The 15,723-nt window shown below is 40.2% G+C and overlaps 1 protein-coding gene across 2 annotated transcripts in view; it reads right to left on the reverse strand.

Annotated features, from left to right (window-relative positions):
- Nucleotides 1–15,723, reverse strand: part of LOC122643963 (protein ZINC INDUCED FACILITATOR-LIKE 1-like) — a 127,646-nt gene that overhangs the window by 50,407 nt on the left and 61,516 nt on the right. For both annotated transcript variants that reach the window (XM_043837543.1, XM_043837544.1), the window contains exons 10-13: nucleotides 9,167–9,379; nucleotides 4,919–5,006; nucleotides 4,103–4,188; nucleotides 3,881–3,988 (exon numbers count right to left, since the gene is read on the reverse strand). In XM_043837543.1, the coding sequence (XP_043693478.1) occupies nucleotides 3,881–3,988; nucleotides 4,103–4,188; nucleotides 4,919–5,006; nucleotides 9,167–9,379 (495 nt within the window). The remainder of the gene's footprint in view (nucleotides 1–3,880; nucleotides 3,989–4,102; nucleotides 4,189–4,918; nucleotides 5,007–9,166; nucleotides 9,380–15,723) is intronic.

Raw genomic sequence — 15,723 nt, forward strand, 5'->3', positions numbered from 1 at the left:
GAAGGTGACATCAATAAGACAGCCTTTCGGACTCGATATGGGCATTACGAATTCCTAGTGACGCCTTTTGGCCTTACGAATGCACCGACAGCCTTTATGAATCTAATGAATAGATTTTTTCACGATGTCTTGGATAAATTTGTTATTGTGTTCATTGATGACATCTTGATTCACTCCAGGAATGAGGAAGAGCACTCCGAGCAATTGAGATTCGTGATGCAAAGACTGAGGGAGAAGCAGTTATATGCAAAATTCAACAAATGCGAATTTTGGCTACCTCAAGTTGGATTTCTAGGCTATATTGTTTCAGCTAAAGGAATTGAAGTAGATCCAGGCAAGGTGGAAGCAATAGTGAACTAGGAAATACCCAAGACTGTGACAGAAATAAGAAGCTTCCTAGGGCTAGCTGGGTCTTACAGAAAGTCCATAGAAAACTTTTCTAAAATAGCAATGCCTATGACCCAGCTGACAAAGAAAGGTGTCAAGTATGAATGGACTGAGGCCTATGAGAAAAGCTTTAAAGAGCTGAAACAAAGGCTAGTGACAGCCCCTGTTCTAATAGTTCCTAATGGTACTAAAGACTTCCGCTGCTGCCGCTTCTACTACATCAGCTACTGCCAATTCCTCTGCTCCTTCCGATTCATATTTTGCTCAATCAAGTATCCCATTTGGTGGTCACTGTCCTTCTATAGCATCCCAACCTTGAATCATAGATTTTAATGCTACAGATCACATGACTGGATCTTCAAGTCTTTTTCATCGTTATTCTCCTACTTCTGGGAAGGACAAAGTCAGGGTAACTAATGGGTCCCTTTCTTCCATCTCTGGAAAAGGATCCATTAATTGCGCCTCTTCCCTTAACTTGTCTTTGGTTTTACACATTCCTAATTTTATTAACTAATCTTCTCTCCATGAGTAGTCTTACACGTGATCTTAATTGCAAAGTAATCTTTTTCCCTTCTTACTGTGTTTTTCAGGATCTGGTCCAAGGAAGACGATTGGATGTGGTAAAGTGCAAAGTGGATTGTACCTGCTTGATGATGGTCATCCTTCTCCATCCCCACCAAAACTCATTAGTCTCTTCCGAACTTTACCAATGGCACTCTAGATTAGGTCATCCCCCATTAGGAACTTTATCTTATTTGTTTCCTGTTTTAGTCAAGGGTTGTAATAAAGATGAATTCTATTGTGAGGCTTATGTTCTGGCCAAACAGACACGTTCAACTTATTTTAGTTCAAATAAAAGAAGTTATGCATTTTTAGGGGGAGACATGGAAAATGATGATGGTGAAGCTCTTGCTCAGGTGGAGTTGACTCCAGGAAAATGATGATGGTGAAGCTCTTGCTCAGGTGGAGTTGACTCCAGGAAAATGATGATGGTGAAGCTCTTGCTCAGGTGGAGTTGACTCCAGTTCAGAGAACCATTGGTACATTTCAGAAGAGGATTAACAACTCCAACATTTTAACCTATCAAAAAGCATGTTCCAGAAAAGGGCAGCTTCAATCCACTATAGCACCAGCACCCATCCAATTGCCGTCTCTGAATCCAAACCCTACTTCTCCTGGTAAGATTTCTCCTTCCGACCTACCTATTGGTCATTGCAAAGGTACTAGGACTTGCACTCAACATCCCATTTCTCGCTTTGTTTCTTATAGTTCTCTCTCTCTATCCTTCTGCACATGTGTCTTCTCTTTCTTCTGTTTCCATTCCTAAAAATTGGCAGGAAGCTTATACAGATGGAAAGTGGAAGGCAGCAACGTTGAAAGAAATGAGGGCATTGAAAAAAAAAAATATTTGGGATCTTGTAGCTCTTCCTCCAAGGAAACAACCAATGGGATGTAAATGGGTGTTTGTGGTCAAACAGAAGGTTGATGAGACTATGGATCGATATAAGGCATGCCTGGTTGCAAAGGGCTTTACCCAGACTTATGGGGTTGACTATCAGGAGACCTTTGCACCAGTGCCGAAACTTAATATTGTAAGAGTATTATTGTCCTGTCCTGTAAATCTTGAGTGGGATCTTCAGCAGTTGGATATGAAGAATGTCTTCCTCCATGGAGAGCTAGAGGAAGAGGTAGATATGGACATTCCACCAGGCTTCTCTGATGATAAGACCAAGGGCAAGGTCTATAAATTGAAGCGCACTCTTTATGGGTTGAAGCAGGCACCTAGAGCTTGGTTCGGCAAGTTACACAAGGCTATGGTTTCAGTGGGATATAAGCAAAGCAATGTTGATCATACATTGTTCATCAAGCGAGTTGGTGCTAAGGTAACTATTCTCATAGCCTATGTTGATGATATTGTGGTAACCGGAAATGATGGTGATGAGATCAAGAAATTGAAGCACTTCCTTGGCCGTGAGTTTGAAATAAAGGATCTGGGAACTCTAAAATATTTTCTAGGGATAGAAGTTGCTCAATCTTCAAAGGGCATCTTCCTTTCTCAGAGGAAATATATCCTAGATCTGTTGTCTGAGACAGGGATGTTAGGATGTCATCCTGCAAATACTCCTATGGAAGCTACTGCAAGGCTCTAGGAGAAAGAAGGTGAACCAATTGACAAAGGTTGCTATCAATGATTGGTTGGCAAGCTAATCTACCTCTCTCATACACGGCCAAATATAGCTATTACAGTTAGTCTAGTGTGCTAGTTTATGCATGATCCTTATTCCTCTCATATGGAGGTAGTTCTTCGCATCATGCGTTATTTGAAGTCTGCTCCAGGAAAGGGAATACTTTTATCTCCCAATGGTCATCTAAAGGTTGAAGCTTACACTGATGCTGATTGGGTTGGCTCTACAGACAGAAAATCCATCTCTGGATTTGCTCTTTTGTGGGTGGGAATCTTGTCACATGGCGTAGCAAGAAGGAAAATGTTGGGGCACGATCCAATGCTGAAGCAGAGTTCTGTGCCATGGCATAAGGAATCTGTGAATTGTTATGGCTTAAATGATTGTTGCAAGACATTGGTGTTGCTGTCCATCTTCCCATGATGTTGTATTGTGATTATGATCGCTCTACTAGTCGATTTTATATGAGAGACGTAAATACTATCTTCTGTTTTTACTTTCAGCATTTATTTATTTACTGTCTTTATCGCTGTTTTGATGAGCATTACCATCTTGGCTTATCTGTTTGATGATACGCTATGATTATGGTGATGTACATTTTCCTAATAGGATACTAGATATCTTACATTATATGTATGTCTTTTGGACTTGTTTGCATGATTATTTTTTATACCTATAGAATCATGTATTGTACTTGCTAAGCTTTTCCCGAAGCTTACCCTCACCACATTTCAGATATAACGGAGTTTGGAGATATGACTACGCATATGAGGACGTTGAGGACTTTACTCATGATGAGGAGGATGAACATTTATATTAACTATCTTTGGCTACTTTAAACTTTGGATTTAAGACTTTTATGATTTAAGACTTGAGTTATTTTTTAGGCTTTATATAATTTGGAATTAGACTTTTAATTATGGTTTGAATTTTCAGGGATGTAATTTTCATTTCAGCAACTTTAAAACATTTAATATTAATGGAACAACTTTAAAACATTTAATATTAACGTATCTATCTTTGGTTCTGCTCCAGTTCATATCATTTAACTTGAGATCCTGTGGACCGTAAATATCCCAAAACCGCTAGGGTTGTTTCGGGGGCGTTACAGTATTGATATTTATTCATCAAAAAACAATATGTGACCAAAACAGATGGATGTCCGCTGATGGACTGTGTGGCTACATCATCCCTTCAAGTTGTTCAAGGGTGTTATCCATCAAACAATGAAAGGATATGAATTACCCATTTAGAAATCCTTTTCATTTTGTTTTTCATTCTCTGAATAGAGGAATAGAATTTGTACTTACAGAGAGGATGTTCTTCAATATAGATGCACAATTTATCAACAGAGCAAGGCTGAACCCAGATAGCTTAGCTATAAAGGGGTAACTTGACAGCAAAAATATTGATAAGACCTTGAAAAAGAAGGATCAACAGAACAGATGTCAACATCTTTTTCCAACACTAAAAGAAAATATCATTCATGCGAGACTAAGATCAATTTACAAGAGATGGTGTCAGATGCATACCGCTGCAACACGACATACATTTATAACACCATACACCTTCACAACCAATGGATATAGGAATAGTTGAAAGACAAGAAGCCCAAAGCCTAATAGTCATGTTACTGGTCAGTACATGTAATAATAATAGGGAAAGGCATACATAAAAAAAACATACATGCATCAGTGCAGAAAATGATTTTCCGGAGCAAAATACAGATATTATAGTTTAACTAAATGTTACCCTGACAATTCCTAGTTCATAACCAAAACTTCATTTTGAAGTCTCTATTTAACCATTTGAACGATGTTACCCTGACAATTCCTAGTTTCATAACCAAAACTTCATTTTGAAGTCTCTATTTAACCATTTGAACCATACAACTAGCACTGACCAACTACTTTAAATAACTTAGTTTTCTCTCGCCATTTCCAATGAGGTGAGCTTAAATGCTTGTGAAGAAAATCAAAAGGATTGACTGCTGAGGCACAAGGCAACTTGATGAGATAATTAATATATGTAATTTGAGAATATGACAATAGCAACACCCAATGATGCACAGAAAGTTTGTTCTGCAAAAAAATTTATACTGGGGAAAATTTTAGTCCTTTACAAAGGTTTCTGTTTCTTTTTTTAAATGAAAAACTCAGCATGATGCAATATTTTCTATTTTGAGATAAGAAAACCATGTCATGTTTGCTAAAAACACAAGGATATGGACACGAATTGGAATCTAATATAAATTATGAGCAAATCATTTTGAGTCAATAGCAAGGCACAACAGAAATTTGAACACGATTCCAAATGACAATAGGCATAGAACTTTGTCTATAATATACCTGAGATTGAAAGAATTTCACCAACATCATCAGTTGAATAACTCAATCCCCCAAGCTTTCTTGGACTGACAGCCCATAAAGAAAAGATCTGTAGAATAAAATACTGGTTATCAATTATAGCCAATTTATGAATGCAGAAGCATGGAAACTGGTAATCTATGTTACATGATACAGTTGTGGATGTTATGACCCGACTCCTAAGACCAATCGATTCTGCAAATCTCAAAATATAGAATTGAGGACTCTTTTTAATACTTTAAATTAATTTTGACCACATAACCAAGGTTATATAGTAGTAGCACTGTAACACCCTGCATGTATGTCATGATTATTTTATTATTATTTAGATATTCTTAAATATTTAATGTCTTTGTGAATATTTTAATAATATTTGCATTATAGTGGGTGTGCATTACTGTTTTATTATTATTATAATGATGTTTTTGTATTATTTTATTAATATAAATGAGCAGTGGCATGGTTGTAATTTCCAGCATGGGCAATGGCATTGAGAATACGAGTTATATTAATGTATTATATTATGTTTTAATTATTTTTCTTCTTTTTTTTATTGGAAAGTGTAATATCATATATTATTTAAGTGAGTAACATAGCATTTTATATTATTACAATGCAAGGCATATTATTTTATTACTTTTCATTGAATTATAATACACTACGGTCATGTGTATATACTATGGTATGTATGTGATCTATATGCTCCAGCTTGAGGGGGAGTGTTAAAGTTATTGTGGGCCTTGTGGCCCTTATTATGTAAACCACGATAGAGGGAGTCCCTCTATCGTGGATATGTTTCCTTTTTAGTTCCTGCAGTTTAGTTTCTATTTTCCTACGAGATAATTGTCTTTCTATGTTTTTCCTAAACTAATTAGGAAAGTCTTGTATTCTTCTCTCCTTCTAAATTATAAATAAGAACTGTGTGAGTGAAATGGGTATCAGCTGTGAGTTCTCTCAGCAGCTTCCCTTCTCTCCTTCATCTCTTCTTCTCTCTTCTACTGGTTTTTATATTCTGGTATTGCAACATGGTATCAGAGCAATCAAACCAGTAAACTTTTTCATTCCATGATTCTGTCAAGTGTCTCTTTCTTAGGTACTCTTCTACTACCAAGGGTTACAAGTGCTATCACCCTTCTTCTTGAAAGTGCCTAATCTCCAAAGATGCCACCTTCCTTGAGTCTGTCCCTTTCTTTGCTCCTTCTCAACATCCTCTTCAAGAGGAGAATTGTAGAAGTGAACAAGCTGCTGATTTCCTTCATTATCCTCTACCTATCTCTCCTATCTCTCCCGTTATGCTTGACATTGAAAAGCACAGGACTATGGATGTGGATGTGAATACAGAGTTGGTTGTTGAAAGTGGTTCTGGTAAGGAGGAGGATTACCACATTATTGAAAGTGGATCTGATAAAGAGAAGAATTACAACATTAAGTACAAACGGGGTGAAGGCTTGCATAATGAAGGAAAGAAGACTTGCCAAGAGTCCTCTTTGGATCCAGATCCAGATCCACATCCTGAGATTCATTCTCCACAATCAGGTGACATCCCTTCTCCTCCATCTGATTTAGACTTTCCTATTGTTGTTAGAAAAGGGAAAAGAGCTTGTACTAATCCTATAGCCCAATTTGTTTCCTATGATGCTCTTTCTCCTACAGGTCTTACCTTTATTGTTGCTGTCTCTACTGCTTCTATTCCCAGGAATGTTACTAAAGTTATGTCTGACCCAAAGTGGAGATAAGCTATGTCTGAGGAGATGATGGCCCTTGAAACGAATGGTATTTGGCAATTGGTGGATCTTCCCAAGGGACGTGTCCCAGTTGGATGCAGATGGGTCTACACAATCAACTATAAATTTGATGGTACTGTTGAGAGATACAAAGCAAGGTTGGCGGCCAAGGGGTACAGTCAAGTCTATGGGATTGACTATCAGGAGACATTTGCTCCTGTGGCTAAGCACAACTCTATAAGAGTTCTTTTATCATTGGCTACCAATAAAGATTGGCCATTATATTAGTTAGATGTGAATAATGCCTTTCTTCATAGTGACTTGGAAGAAGTGTACATGCAAACCCCACCAGGCTTCAAAATACCTTCAGCTGAAGGGAAAATGTATCTCCTCAAGAAGGCACTATATGGACTCAAATAGTCACCAAAGGCATGGTTTGAGCACTTCCGACAGGCTATTCTGAAGAATGGATATTCCCAGAGTCAAGCTGACCATACTCTCTTTACCAGACAGGGCAATGGTACTATCACAACCCTCATTGTCTATGTTGATGATATTGTAGTCACTGGAGATGAAATAGCTGAGATAGATAAACTGAAAATCTACTTAGCTCAACAATTTGAAATCAAAGATCTAGGTCCCTTGAAGTATTTCTTAGGCATTGAAGTATCAAGGACCAAGAGAGGAATCAACATATGTCAACGGAAGTTTGTTCTTCATTTGCTGACAGAGACAGGGATGTTAGGCTGCAATCTGCAAGTTCTCCTATTGAGCAAAATCACAAACTAGGAGAAGATTGTTGTCCCTCTCTTGTTGATGCAGGGAAGTACCAGAGATTAGTGAGGAAACTCATCTACCTATCTATGACTCGCCTAGATATTTCTTATGCAGTGGGAGTTGTGAGCCAGTTTATGCATGCCCCCAAGTGTGGGCACTTGGATGTTGTATATCGTATCCTTAGATACTTGAAGTCCTCACCAGGGAAAGGACTATTGATGCCAGACATAATCACCCGAGGATAAAGGACTTCACCGATGTTGATTGGGATGGATCCATCTTAGACAGAAGATCTACATCTGGCTATTGCACATTTGTTGGTGGTAATTCAGTCACATTGAGAAGCAAGAAACAACCTATAGTAGCTAGGTCTAGTACAAAGGCAGAGTTCAGGGCAATGGCTCATGGACTTTGTGAACTTATATGGTTGAAACGATTGGTTCAAGAGTTGGGGTTTGATACTAATGATCCTATGCAGCTCTATTGTGATAGCAAGGCAGCCATAAGCATTACTCACAATCCGGTGCAACACGACAGAACAAAACACAGCGAAGTGGACAGGCACTTCATCAAGGAGGAAATAGACTTTGATTGCATTTGCACCCCTTTTGTGAAGACTGGTGATCAATTGGCAGACATCTTTACTAAAGGGCTTTCTTCTCTACAGTTTGGTACCCTATTATGCAAGCTGGGAATGCATGATATTTATTCTCCAGCTTGAGGGAGAGTGTTAGAGTTTATATGTTGTAGGGGTACTTTAGGAACTAGTTAGTTAACTAATTGCCTTATATTGTATTTTTTTTGTTTTACCTTTTACCTCCCTAGGGAGGTGTATGTAATTTCTTTTAGCTCATTAGTGAAGTAATATAGGCGTGTTGGAGTCTATTCTCCAATACACAACATTGCACCATTTTCTCTTCTTCTGTCATTCTTCTTCTCCTTCAACCTCCTACATTCATCTTCCCTTTTTTCACTTGCTGTCTTTAACTCCAACTGTTGGTAATTTTATCTTTTATGTCTTTTCTCTTTTTACCTCCCTAGGGAGGCCCTTGTAATTCCTAAAGTTAATTGCAATGAAGTAAATAGGTGTTAGGAGATGAATCTCCTAAAACACAGGATTCTCTCAATCTCTCTTATTCTTCCTCTCTTCTCTTCTCTCCTCCTCCTCCTTTAGTTGCAAACTTCTTCTCTCTTACCTAGAATTGATCTAACCTAGAATTCTAACTGGATATACAAGTTGGCTATTAATCGGCAGAATCAGGCAATTTGAATTGGAATCGACCGACCCTCGATTCTTATAAAACATATTCCGACAGAGTTAGACCGAGTCCAACCGATTCCTGGGTGATTCAGATCAGATCCGAAACGGAATCAATGGAGACTGATCCAATGCCCGATCCCTAGTTCTAAAACCTTGAAAAACACAATGTGAACTGTTTGCTGATCACTTGTGAAACCAATTGGCCTCCAAGATCCCAAGCAGGTTCCATCATGAAAATGCAGCCAAACAACATAGTAGCCTCAGAGTAATGAGTATTTATGTACTATCCATATAAAACTGCATACTGACAGGTATAAGGACTTATCATCATTAACAACAGTATGTTCACAACCATTAAACTGTATAGGGATCATAGAGGGGTTAAAGTATATATTTAAGAGACAATACCATCAATTGATTCCAAATCAAGCCATTTCCAATAACCACAATATAAAACTTGAATATTACCTCAGAATAGGCCATATCATAAAGTGAGAAAACACAGTACACAACAATAACTGACATTAGTGGCCAATTCTTTAAGAGGCTTTGCTTAGGTGTTCCGCCTCCCTGAGTTTTAGCTGTCACTTCTTTGGCATCAGACACATCTAATGGAGGCTCCAGAGCATCACATGAGTCATGTCGTTCTTCATTGTTTCCCTTGTGTGTGTGCAATGTTTCCTACGGTAGTAGTAATTTTGTAAGACAAAAATTGCAGGCAGCGAGCATTATTCACATAATTTTGAAGATTCCCAAGTTAACTGTTATTCCTTAACAACCACAACCACACCTATCAGATGATTGATGCAGTAATATCAATAAGATAGTAATTTTCTTACCAAGGTAATAAGATTTATACTAAAACAAAAAGAATTGAAAAGTAAGCACAAGCATTAATACAAATTCTCCATCTCAAAAGGAAAAAAAAAAACTCAAAAGATGGTCAAAAGAGTATCAATGATATTAAATATTTGAGAAACTGATACACAGATCTACAGAGATCTTGTCACTTTAAGGATAAACCTATGGTTGTTTTATCCAGGAACTTGGTCAGAAGGGAAAATAAGCTTGATTTCTGATTGAACTCTGCAAATCTTCCAGTCGAGGGTTTTAAAAACTTGGTGTTGTACAAATATTTGCAGATCCACAATGTGTTTTTTTTTTTTTCTTTGATAGATAATAAAGATCCATCAGTTGCTTTAATAAACATCAAATTTCTGCAGGCAAGATTCGTAGATCTTCAACATGAACTCTTCCTTGCTTTAAATTTTGCTCGTAAATGAAGAACTACGTGTTAGAGTTGTTAGTATTTTGTATAAGGGTAGTTCTGTCATTGTCTTGTTATAAGACATGACTTGAGTTGTATTTTTCCTTTTCTTTCCTTATTTCCATTTACCTCCTTAGCGAGGTCAGTGTAATTCTAGAAGTTATTAATGAAGTTAGTATGTGTGTTGAGAATCTCTCAACACACATAATCGTATTCTCTCCAAACCCTTCTCTTCTTCTTCTACCCTTACTGTAAATCTGCCATACTACTTGTATCAATCCATGCTTAAACACTAACTTGGTATCAGAGCCTATTCTTCACTAGTTTGAGAGTCGACTGAGCCTAGATTGTTCCTCTTCACCTCTTCTTGGAACCCTAGTAAGGTAGAGGGTTCCATTAGAGGCTGTATTATGTGAAACACCAAATATACTACATTCTTTGGAGTGATTTCCTTCAACCCAACATCAATGGAGGGAGATATCTAGCTCGTGGAGTGCATTTGAAGCCCTAGCAGCAGAACAGAGCATTAGCGCCACCTGGCTGTAGAGCATTCTGCTCATCTCTTTCTATTGGATTATATGGGCCAGAATACTGTGGGGGGTATTCTGGACCTTTTTCACTGTTTTATTCTTATGTGGGTTTAGTCCCACATTGATTACTTTTAATTCTGTCCTCTATTCTCATTAATATAAATTAGGAGCCTGGGGTGATCATTAATCATCCAAGCCTCCAAGCTTTACTCTAGTTTTATTCCTGTTAACATGGCATCAGAGCAGGTTTTTGACTAGGATCTTTCACAGACCCATTCTCGATCTCCTTTCTTCTTCACTTCTTTTCCTTCTCTCTTCTCCTCCTCTTCTCCTCTCTTTTGTTCTCCATTCTCTCATAGGGCAGCACTGATGAGGTGATCACTAGATCCAATTGCTGCCCTCCATCACCTCATTCAACGACAAAATTCTGCTCGATAGGAAGCAGCCTCCCTGCTTGCGATATTTGAAGATTCAAGTTTTCTTTTGGATTGATTTCATCTCTCAATAAGAGATCAATCCCTTTTTTAAGATCAAGACCTGCAGCAGAATTTTACAAGTTCCTGTCTCCATTCTTTGAAGATTTCCTCAGATTGATTCTTCCAAAATCAGGGTTTTGAAAAAACCCTGACAATTGTCGATCTGGGGGGTTTCAGTTCTCTTTTGAAGCTGATTTTTGGAGGAGTGATCCAGCACCATTAGAAGACCACTCGACCCCAATTTCAGCCTTTTTTGCTGAGTTTTTGACTGATTTCTCCCCTACATCGATCTCACCAAATCAGGGTTTTTTTCCAAAACCCTGCAAAAATCGATCTAGGGGATTGCCATCTCTGTTGCTGCTGATTTTTTGGGACATCTATTGCTGCATATAAAGAGGTCTATCCTTAAATTTTCAGCACTTCTCTTGGAGTATTTACTGGTTTTTTCCTCACAACAGCCCTTCACTGTGATTTGGGCTTCTCTACTATGATCATGGGTGACTCAGCCAATTCTACTGCAACTTCTGTTGGTGATGGCCAAGGCAAATCAGAATTTCATACCTTTCTTACTAATCCAATCAAATTGGATGGTTCTAATTACTTGCTTTGGTCTCGGTCTGCTACCTTTGCCATTGCTGGTCGTGGCCTTACTGGTCACATTAATGGGACCATTGTTATGCCAACTGAGACTGGTCATGCTCAAGAAAGATGGCTTGCAAACAATGGTAATTTCATGTCCTACCTGATTGGTTCTATGACTTCAGATCTGCAACATAATTTTCTTCTCCTTGATACAGCCTCTCAGATTTGGGCTGCTTGCAAGGAAACTTATGGGCAGCTTGGCAATGATGCCTAAGTATATGAACTCAGGCAGAAGGTCCTCCACACTACTCAGGAGACTTCTTAGTTTCCAAATATTATGCTACTCTACGCAGTCTATGGCAACAACTGGACTACTTCTCTGATTTCCACCCTACTACAGTTGCTGACATTGCTTCATATAAGAAGCATGTTGACAAGATCAGGATGTATGATTTTTTGGCCGGTTTAAATGTGGACTATGACCAGATTCGTGTTCAAGTATTAGGCCATAAGCCTTTTCCCATGCTTGAACAATCCTATGCCTTGGTGTCCTCTAAGGAAAACCATAGGGCTGCTACGCTACACCCACCTATTACTGACAGATCAGCCCTCAAGGCTGCTGCCCCGGCTACTCTTGCACCTGTTGGCACTATTTCTCTTGGTGATTCTACTACAGGGACTATTGTTTGTGCGCATTGTCACAACTCACAAACCCTACCACACCAAAGAGAAGTGCTGGAAACTTCATGGGAAACCAACTGACTTTGAAGCAAAAAGGGCTGCCAAGACAAAGACAAAGCCAAAGAACAAGGCTCATCACACTTAGACTGTTACTACAGCCCCTGCTACTAACATTGGTCTATCCCAGGATGATCTATAGGCATTCCTACGTGTGCTAAGGACTTCCGTTGTTGCTACCTCTACTACATCTGTTGATACTGCCAACTCCACTGCTCCTTCAGGTTCACACTTTGCCCGGTCAGGTATTCCATTTGGTGGTCACTGTGCTTCTGTAGCTTCCCAACCTTGGATCATAGATTCTGTAGCTACAGATAACATGACCGGTTCCTCTAGTCTGTTCCATCATTTTTTATTTTTTTTTGGTGCATAAAAAATGTATTACCAAAGAAAGCCCGGGGTGGGCAAGAAAGAAATACAAGGGAAAGAGGGGGGGGAGAAAAAGCTACAAGCCCACTAGGGTGGGGGCTGCAAAATGGCACAATCAAGGTCCCAGGCTCTAACAATATGCCTATTCCTAGGAGAATCTAACAAGGATTTGTGGGGGAGAAAGCTCAACTTCGTAGAAACATCAAAGGAGATGGACTTCCAAATCAAGTCGAAAGATCTAGACTTGGTAGACCATCTCCGAAGGTTTCTCTCCATCCAGATATGGTAAAGCGAAGCTCCAAAGACTAGCTTCCCTATGGTGTCGCAAATAGAGTCTCCTGGGAAAGACCTGAGCATCCAGAGCCACTCTCTAGCAAAGGGTAAGGGTCGCCTACTGCAGGGCCAAATGAACAAAAGGGCTTTTTTCCAGATGATTTGGGAGAAGGGGCAAGCAAAGAAAAGGTGGTCGATGTCTTCAGAGCCAAACCAGCAAAGGGTATAAGACGGGTTGGCAGGGATCCGGCGGTGGATGAGAAAGGTTTGGGTGGGAAGGCAATGGTTGAGGGTTCTCCAGACTAGGAAGCTATGGCGGGGGATGTGACCTTTGAACCAAACCAGATTGTGCCAAGGGGACAGGGGGGGCATGGGGGCGGACAAAATTCCAAGTAGAGCTGAAGCTAAAGAGGCCAATAGAGGAGGGGAGCCAAGTGATTTTGTCAGCAATGGATAGAGAGGGGGGGTAAGGGGGGAAGGAAGGCCAGATCAAGGAGAGGATGGGGATAGGGGAGAGGGAGGGGACCAAGAGCCAAGGGAGATGATGGAAGAAAGGGGCGCATCCTTAGGGATGCCGAAGGAATAGATAGCTCTGGGGCCAAAATGGTTGTAGAGAGCTCCAAGGGGGTGCCATGGATCAAGCCAAATGGAGGTAGAGGAACCATCAGCAATGGAGAAAGAGATGGCTCGCAGGGCAGTGTGGTGCAGGTGGAGAATCTTGCGCCAGATGTAGGAGGAATCGGGATGGATGGGGACGGTCCAGATGGAGTTATTTTTTAGGAGGTGGGAGTAAACCCATTGGACCCAAATGGAATCATGCTTGGAAGAGATTTTCCAGATTAGCTTTATGATGCCCGCAGTGTTGGAGTCCTGAATACGCCTAATCCCCAAACCTCCCTCAGCTTTGGGGAGGCAGATAGATTTCCAGCTGATAGGGTGAAGGAATTTGGAAGTTTCCTTTCCCTTCCAGAGGAACGCGCAGAAGAGTCTTTCCATAGCTAAGGAGGTAGCTTTTGGAATGGCAAAAACTCCGCACCAATAGATGTAAGAGGATTGGAGGACCGATCTGATGCATTCAAGTCTGCCCGCATGGGAGACGAGCTTGGCTTTCCAAAGTTGGAGGCATTTGCGGATATTGTCAAGCATGGGGGTGTAGTGATGGCTGGAGAGCCTGGCAGGGATGAGAAGGAGGCCGAGGTACTTGACTGGAAGAGTGCCAAGGGAGAAGCCAGTTAAATGGAGCAGATTGGCTTTAGCATCATCAAGGATCTCAAGAGGAAGAGTTTGGATTTGAAGAGGTTGATACGAAGCCCAGAAAGGCGTTCGAAGAGGTAAAGGGAGGACATGATGTTAGAGATGGAGGAAGGGGAAGCTTTGGAGAAGATCATCAGGTCATCAGCAAAGGCTAGATGGGTGAGATTGATGTGCTTACCTTTGGGAAGAGGGGAGATAAGGTGAAGGTCAGTATTGGCTTGAAGGCTCCTAGAGAGGACTTCAAGGGCCAGGGAGAAGAGGAAAGGGATAAGGGGGCAGCCTTGAAGGATACCAGCTTTCCCGTGGAAGAACCCTGTGGGGGAACCGTTAATGATAACCGAGAAGGCAGGGGAGGAGATGCAAGCAAGAATCCACCTAATGAAAGGCGGAGGGTTCCCTTTCCTCCATATCTGGAAAAGGAATTATCAACAGTACTTCTTCTCTTACTTTGTCCTCTGTTTTACATATTCCTAATTTTACTACTAATCTTCTTTCTATTAGTAGTATTACTCGTGATCTTAATTGCAAAATAACTTTTTTTCCTTCCCATTGTGTTTTTCAAGATCTGGACTCTGGGAAGACGATTGGATTGGGTAAAGTACATGGTGGATTGTACCTGCTTGAAGATGGTCGTCCCTCTCCACCACCATTACCTTCTCTGCTACCTCAGAACTCCTTGGTCTCTTCTGAACTTTACCAATGATACTCTAGATTAAGTCACCCTCCATTAGGAATTTTAGCACATTTATTTCCTAGTTTGGCCACCCCTTGTACTAAGGATGACTTTTTTTGTAAGGTCTGTGTTTTGGCCAAACAAACATGTTCCACTTATTCTTTATCAAATAAAAGGAGTTCTTGTTTTCGATTGGTGCATTCTGATGTTCGGAGTCCTAGTCGTAAAACATCTCTTTCTTGTCACCGATAGTTTGTTTCTTCTATTGACTGTCACTCTAGGCACACTTGGGTCTATCTTTTACACACAAAAAATCAGTTTTTTGAGTGTTTTCGGCATTTTCATAAAATGGTCCAAACTCAGTTCCAGGCTACTCTCAAAATATTGAGAAGTGATAATGGAACAGAGTATAAAGAATCTCAATTTCAAAACTATCTAGCTGACCATGGTATTGTTCACCAGACCAGTTGTATTGATACCCCTGCCTAGAATGTTGTGGCAGAGAAAAAAAACCGCCACTTGTTAGAGGTGTCCAGGGCTTTGATGTTTGCTAGACATGTCCCATCTCAGTATTGGGGAGATGTTGTCCTCACTGCGGCCTATCTCATCAATAGGCTACCTTCCTAGGTCCTTAACTCCCGTAGTACAACTGAGGATTTGTTGGGAAATTGCTCCTTTATTGTTACTCCCAAGGTGTTTGGTTGTGTGTTATGCTAAAGATACCAAGTCTCCAGGCAAACTTGGACCTAGGGGGTTATGTTGTATTTTCTTGGGTTATTCTCCAACCCAGAAGGGTTACAAGTGCTACCACCCCCCTTCCCGCCGTACTATGGTCAGTATGGATGTTATTTTTCATGAGACTG

The sequence above is a fragment of the Telopea speciosissima genome, chromosome 10 (assembly GCF_018873765.1).
Source record: "Telopea speciosissima isolate NSW1024214 ecotype Mountain lineage chromosome 10, Tspe_v1, whole genome shotgun sequence".
In the NCBI taxonomy this organism is placed as follows: domain Eukaryota; kingdom Viridiplantae; phylum Streptophyta; class Magnoliopsida; order Proteales; family Proteaceae; genus Telopea; species Telopea speciosissima.